This window comes from Leptopilina heterotoma, unplaced genomic scaffold (assembly GCF_015476425.1).
Source record: "Leptopilina heterotoma isolate Lh14 unplaced genomic scaffold, ASM1547642v1 Lhet_235, whole genome shotgun sequence".
NCBI classification, from domain to species: Eukaryota; Metazoa; Arthropoda; class Insecta; order Hymenoptera; family Figitidae; genus Leptopilina; species Leptopilina heterotoma.
In genome coordinates this window covers 1427978-1435845 of record NW_025110952.1, presented here as the reverse complement: position 1 = coordinate 1435845, position 7868 = coordinate 1427978, and the positions used below count along the sequence as shown (strand labels likewise).

Here is a 7868-nt window from a genome sequence, read left to right as displayed (position 1 = left end):
CTTTCTCCGACCACCGACTGTATAGGATCATAAAGGCTGTTAACACTCATACTGTTAACCTCACTTTTCTCCATCGAATTCTAAATGTTTCATAACAATTAATTAAAATAATTAAATTAATTGTTATACTTTTCTTTATCGAATTCTAAATGTTTCATAAAAATTAATTTAAAAGATATCAAAATATCAAAATATCTTCGATATTTTTGATATCTTTCAAATTAATTTTTATGAAACATTTAGAATTTGCATCAATTTGTATAATATTTTAAAATTACTAGCAAAAAAAACCAGTTCAATTTATTTAATTATACTTTAAGAGAAAAGTAACAATGAAGCCCAATTTGTCACTTGCTGTTAAGTTTCATTAGACCATCATCACATAATGATGAATTATATTTCTATGATTGCAGTGCGCGATTGATATATATACTTGGATCGGAGCGTCATTTGTTGATAAAACAAAAATCAAAGAACTTACTTCATTAAAAAAAAAATATTTAGCTCCTAAGATCTGACTACTTATACCGGCAACCTTTGCAAGAACACAAGGTATGGAGAAATGAAAAACTGAATCTCTTTATCAATATATTTGAAGCTATTTCTTGTCATCGTGGAAATACTTTTAAATCTATAATGCTTCTGGCATTGTACTTCATTTAAAAAACAAAATTTTTTCCGAAAATTCAAAACTTATATTAGTGATACGATTTTTTTTTTTGAAAGTGAACAAATATTTCTGTGATTTCCTATCATTTTTTAAATAATGTAAAAGTTTAATTTTAGTCTATATATCAAAATGAACAAATATTTCTGTGATTTTATAGCATTTTTGAACAAAAAGCAAAAAATTTGACATTTACCATATTACACAATAAACGGGCACTAGTAATTCAATATTTATAGAAGTGACAATTATAGCCTGAATATTTTCTATGGGAATGGATGTTTTCTAGTAAATAAGTGTTTTAGTTATGTTTAGTTTCAATTTTTGACAGAAAATTTTAATTGCTAGTATATCAAAATGTAAAATTAACTTTATAGACTTGTTAGAATAATGTTTCAAAATAAAGACCATGAGATATTAAAATGCAAATATGTTCTGAGAAAATTTACCTAAATCCGACAAGAGTCCTGGACTCCTGGTGGCATATGGACTAAGGGAAAGCGATTAGTAACAAAAGGATGTAGATTTTTCTAGCCTTTTCTTACTAATGAAGGTTTTTAGTTAGTCCACTTGCCAGTAGGACCCTAAGCGGATGTAGTAAATTATATTAGATATGTACTTTTTTAATTTTTGTTTAAAGGACAACAACAAGTTAGGCTCATTTGAGACACAAGTTTAAAAATATTTTAAAACGGTTCTAAATAATATTTCCGACAATATTTTTTAAAAACCTTGCTATAAACATGGTCTTCATATATATAGTTTACGTTATAAATTGATTTATTTTCAAATAAAAATTCAGTACAGAGTATTGGTGTAATGGAATAATGTATGAAATTGTATGAATAAAAAGTTGAAAATAAAATTATATCTGCTCTGAAATTGTCATTATTCAATCCAATTTTATTTTTCAATACCTTGTGTTGCTTGTTTTCGTTCACCTTTTTCTTTATAATTTAAATGAATTATTTTTTCACAAAATATTTTAATTTTTAATTCTTTGTTTTTTTTGTGGTTCATTGTGGAACCAATTACAAACAATAGTTGCATCCCTTACAAAATTTTGGTTGCAACTTGTTCGGGGTAGATCACTGAACGTTTTTCAAAATCCGTCGGGCGCTTTTAATTTAATTTTAGTGTTTTTAGCGACGAATTTAAAATAACTTGTTCGAAAAATTATCATACAAAAACAATAATTTTACAGTTGAAGTTGAATAAATTAAAAAAAATTTCCGCCATTTTGAATTTTTGAAAACTAACATCGAATTCGAAATTTTTTTTTGGAAAATGTTCAGTGACATACCCCGAACAAGTTGCAACAAGAATTTTTGAAAGGAAGTAACTTGAGGGTTGAAATTAGTTCCAGGGTACAATGGGTTTATTTATTTAATTTCTCGTTTAATTTCCTTTATTCCACACTTTTCAATTTGAATATGTTTAATAGTTCGTCCAAGTTCTCGAAAATTATTGAATCTGGTGAAACCACGTGATAAATATGGATTTTATCATCATTACGAATTCATTCATCACAATTACACGGCAATGGAGAAATTTCTGAAGGAATTGAGCGAAAATTATCCGAGTATTACGAGGCTTTATAGTGTTGGACGTTCGGTGGAAAATCGAGAACTTTATGTAATGGAGGTGACAGAAAATCCTGGAATTCATAATATCAGTAAGCCAGAGGTGAAGTATATTGGAAATATGCACGGAAATGAAGTTGTGGGTAGAGAGGTACTTTTAATGTTGATCAAGTATCTTTGCGAGAATTATGGATCTGATGAGAGGGCCACAGGAATTGTTAATGGTATTAGATTACACGTGATGCCGAGTATGAATCCGGATGGATATGAAATTTCTGTACTTGGTGACATCGATGGAGTTAAGGGTAGAGAAAATGCCCATAAGGTTGATTTGAATAGAAATTTCCCAGATCAGTATTTCACGTCAGGGGTACGTTAATTTTTCTTTTTTATTTGTTAAAGTTTTAAGGGGTTACATATCCACTTAGACAGTCGAAAAAACTCGATATTTTACAGGATTGCCACAAAAATTTAATTTTGTTTTTCCCTGACTTCTTCCTGATTTCTATAGACAAAATTTTCACTTTTTCCCTGACACTGAAGAATATTCTGATTTGCTCTAAAAATTATTAGATGCTCAAAAAAATGTTCTATTACATTTATTAACAAACTTTCTTCTGTTAAAATTATTGAAAAACAACAATATGTTCTTTTTTAAATAAATATATGTGACGCGCTCCGAAGGAAGGTACCTAAGAAGCAAAAAATTTGAGGTTATGTTTGTAATTTTTTTAGTAAAAATCGTAAAAATACAGAAAGAGAATGAAATATTAATTAGAAATTATTGATCTTCAAGTCTTCATTATATCTAAAATATTTAATGACAATTGGTTTCAAATTCAAATAATTGAAAATAAACTTTTAACCGCAAGATAAATCTAACACGAACCTAACCTATAATTCGTTTGCTTCTTAGCACCTTTCTTGGGAGCGCGTCACTTACAATTAGTCACTATTATTTTTCCTCAGGAATTAAGATTTTCAAATTTAAAACCTTCTGAAATTAAATTACTTAATGAGAATATATTATTATAAAAAATAAAGAAATCGATTCTATCATGTTTTATAATAAATTTAAGATGACGGAGTGATAAAATCATTATTTTAAATTTTCCAAGATTTTAATTTAAACTCTTTTCAAAATTCAATTATTTCTAAAAATTCACACTATAATGCTTATTTAATATTCAATTAGGTATAATTTAAAATGTTCAGTGGAATTCAATTATTAATCAATTCTTATTAGAAAATTTTTCGAGAATTCAATAATTGAAATACAAAAATAAATAATTGAATATTTCTTAAAATTCAATTTTTATAAAGAATTTTATTAAAGTTTTTAAAAATAATTGAATTCTTTCGGCGAATTTAAAAAAAAATAATTTAAGAATAAATGCAATTTTCTATCATTTTATTTAAAATTGTCTAAAAAATAATTGAAATTCTGCGATAAGTTTTGTTATTTATAAAAATAATTGAATTCTTGCAACGAATTTGTGAAAATAATTATTGAATTCCGGAGAAAAAAATATTAATTACGAAAATAATTAATTTTTTGTGAAGAATTTTATTTAAATTTTTTTAAATAATTGAATTTCTCAGAATTTTTTAAAAACTTTTTGAAAATAATTAAATTTCATTAAGAAATTTCATTAAAAAATTTCAAATAATTGAAATCTGACGAAGAATTAAAAAAAAACTTTTTTAAATAATTGAATTCTTGTGAAAAATTTTATTTTTGAAAAGAATTGAATTTTTGGGTAAGTAATTGAATTCCTGTGAAGTTTTCATTAAAATTTTCTTTAAATATTCAAGTTTTATTAGAAACATTTTTCAAGAATTCAATTATTGAAATACAAAAATAAATAATTTATTAAATAATTGAATATTTCCTAAAATTTAATTTTTATGAAGAATTTTATTAAAGTTTTTTAAAAAAAAATTAAGAATAAATGCAATTTTCTATCATTTTATTTAAAATTGTATAAAAAATAATTGAAATTCTGCGATAAGTTTTGTTATTTATAAAAATAATTGAATTCTTGCAACGAATTTGTGAAAATAATTATTGAATTCCGGAGAAAAATATTAATAACGAAAATAATTAATTTTTTTTGATGAATTTTATTTAAATTTTTTTAAATAATTGAATTTTTCAGAATTTTTTAAAAACTTTTTGAAAATAATTAAATTTCATTGAGAAATTTCATTAAAAAATTGAAAATAATTGAAATCTGACGCAGAATTTTATTAAACTTTTTTTCAAATAATTGAATTCTTGTGAAAAATTTTATTTTTGAAAAGAATTGAATTCTTGGGTAAGTAATTGAATTTCTGCGAAGTTTTCATTAAAATTTTGTTTAAATAATTGAATTCTTTTGGAAAATTTTTTTAGAATAGTAAATATTGAAAATTATTAAATTGAGTAAAGTTTTTAAAAATAATTGAAATTTTGACAAGAATTTTATTAAAATTTTTGAAAATAATTGAATTTCGGTGAAGAATTTTGTTATTTATAAAGATAATTGAAATTTTGAAAATAATTTTTTAAAACTTTTGACCATAATTGAATTTTTGCTAAGAATTTGATTACTTTTTAAAATAATTGAATTTTTACGAAGAATTAAATTTAATTTTGAAAGTATTTGAATTTTTATGAAGAATTAAATTCAGTTTTGAAAGTAATTGAATTTTTGCGAAGAATTTGGGGAATATTTAACGGATCACCCTGAAATTTTCAGTATATTACGAAAATGCAATAAAAAATCGATTTTTTTTCAAAATCCTAAGTGGATGTAGACCCTTAAACAGTTCTTTTTCTTTTATTTGGGTTTTAATTTTTTAAAGTTGATTTATTTTCTAACATCAGGAAAATCTTAAGCAAGAACCTGAGACGGAAGCAGTAATGAAGTGGATTTCAGAAATACCCTTCGTTCTGTCAGCAAATCTTCACGGTGGTGCTCTGGTAGCAAATTATCCATACGATGATGGACCGACGAAAAATTGGTCAACTGATAATCTAACACCAGACAATGAAATTTTTAAAATGATCTCATTGGTTTATTCTAAAACACATCCAAGTATGCATCTTGGTGAAGGATGTCCCGATCCTCTTAGATTGGGAAGAAAAGGAGTTCTGCAGGACGCTTTTCCAAATGGAATCACAAACGGCGCTAAATGGTATTCTGTACCCGGTGGTATGCAGGACTATAATTACCTCAAAAGCAATGATTTTGAAATAACATTAGAACTTGGTTGTACTAAGTATCCGCTTGCCGATAAACTGCCAGGATTTTGGTTGGATAATAAAGACGCATTACTAGCTTTTATCGAAATGGTACGTACGTATATAAATTAAAGAAAAACAATTATTTAAACTTTTCTTTAATTTCCAATTTCAGACTTCGCACTCGATAATTAATTTTAAAAAAGTAGCAAAAAGTAGCTTTCAAACTAAAAAAAAGTAGTAAAAATGTAGTAAAAAATTAGCTATCGAAAAATTAAAATTGACGACCAAAACAACTCGTTTTAGACACTTCACAAAACTTTATTTTTCTAACTTTTTCCTAATTTTCATCAAAAATATTTACTTCTTTCTTATTCTGCTAATAAATTGAACTCCTACAACGAATTTTATTATTCATCAAAGAATTTAAATATTTCTAAAAATAATTTAATTCCTGCAAAGAATTTTATAAAATTTTTTAAATAATTCATTTCCTTCGACTTATTTTTATGCGAATTCTAAATTAAATAATTGAATTCCCGAGAAATTTTTATTATTCATGAAAAAAATTGAATTCTTACGAAGATTATTACAAAAAAAATTTTTTAGACAATTGAATTCTGTTTGGAAATTTATGAAAATATAGATACATATTGAAAATCCTTGAATTTCGAAAAGTTATTTCAAAATAATTAAACTCTACAAAGAATTCAATTAAAATTTATGACAACAATTGAATGTCTGTGTGGTATTTTATTAAATTTTTTTTTAAATAATTGAATTACTGAAAAGCATTTTATTATTTAGGAAAATAATTGAATTTTTGGGAACGATTTTATTAGAATTTTTTTTTAAATAATTAAATTTTCAAGTAGAAATTTAATACTTTTAAAAATAATGGAATTCTTGTGATGAATATTTTAATTTATGAAAATAATTGAATTTTGCAATATTAATTGCAAAGTATTTTATTAAAATGCCTAAAAATAATTGAATTTTCGGGTATAATTTTGTTATTTATAATTGAACTCTTTTAAAAAATTATTTATGTAAGTAATTAAATTCTTGAGAATAATTTTATTAAAATCTAAAAGAATAATTGAATTATTACAAAAAATTTAATTAAAATTGTATTTAAAATAATTGATTTTTTTCGAACAATTTTCTTAAAATATTTAAAAATAATTGAATTTATGTGAAAAATTCTAATACTTTTGTAAATAATTGAATTCTTGAGAACGATTTAATTAGAATTTTTTAAAATAATTGAATTTCCAAGACAAAATTTAATACCTTTAAAAATAATTGAATTTTGCAAAGAATTTTATTAAAATGCCTGAAAATAATTGAATTTTCGGGAATAATTTTCTTATTTATCGACATAATTGAATTCTTTTAAAGAATTATTAAAATTAAGAATTTTATTAAAAAAAGAATAATTGAATTATTTCAAATATATTTAATTAAAATTGTATTTAAAATAATTGATTTCTTTCGAACAATTTTATTAAAATATTTAAAAATAATAATTGTATTCCTGTGAAAAATTCTAATATTTTTTTAAATAATTGCATTCTTTCAAAGAATTTTAAAAAAAATATTCTTTTAAATAATTGGTTTTTTTGAGGAATTAAAATAAAATTTTTTTTAAATAATTATATATTTCGAGCAATTCTTGTAAAATTGTATTAAAAATAATTAAAAGCCTGCGATTAATTTCCAATGTAACTAAATGCTTGAGAAGAATTTTATTATTTATAAAAATTTTTGAATTATTGCGAAAAATTTTATTAAAATGTTTAAAAAAAATTGAATTTCTGCGAAAAATTTTGTTATTTTTGAAAATAGATGAATTCTTGCCAACAATTTTATTAGAATTTTTTGAAAATAATTGAATTACTGAAAAGCATTTTATTATTTATAAAAATAATTGAATTCTTGTGATGAATATTGTTATTTATGAAAATAATTGAATTTTGCTAAGTATTTTATTAAAATGCCTCAAAATAATTGAATTTTCGGGAATATTTTTGTTAATCATCTGTAATAATTGAATTCATTCGAAGAATTATTAAATGAAAATAACTGAATTCTTAAGAAGAATTTTATTAAAATATTTGACAGTATAATTGAATCCTTTTGAAAATTCTAATTTTTTTGTAAATAATTGAATTCTTTCAAAAAATTTAAAAAAAAAAATGTTTTTGAATAATTGATTTTTTCGAGGAATTTAAATAAAATTTTTAAGAATAATTACATTTTTTTTAGTAATTCCTGTAAAATTTTATTTAAAATAATTGAAATCCGGCGATGAATTTTATTATTTATGAAAATAATTGAATAGTTGCGAAGAATTTTATTTAAATTTTCAAAAATAATTGAATTCCTGAGA

The 7868-nt window shown here is 22.9% G+C and overlaps 1 protein-coding gene across 2 annotated transcripts in view; it reads left to right on the top strand.

Annotated features, from left to right (window-relative positions):
• LOC122502700 (carboxypeptidase D) overlaps positions 1-7868 on the top strand; it is a 49984-nt gene that overhangs the window by 26837 nt on the left and 15279 nt on the right. Inside the window, exons 6-7 of one of the 2 annotated variants that reach the window (XM_043612865.1) lie at positions 2112-2620; positions 5120-5587. In XM_043612865.1, the coding sequence (XP_043468800.1) occupies positions 2112-2620; positions 5120-5587 (977 nt within the window). Of the gene's footprint in view, positions 1-413; positions 1550-2111; positions 2621-5119; positions 5588-7868 lie in introns of those variants that run through there. The other variant, XM_043612866.1, reaches the window with a different exon arrangement.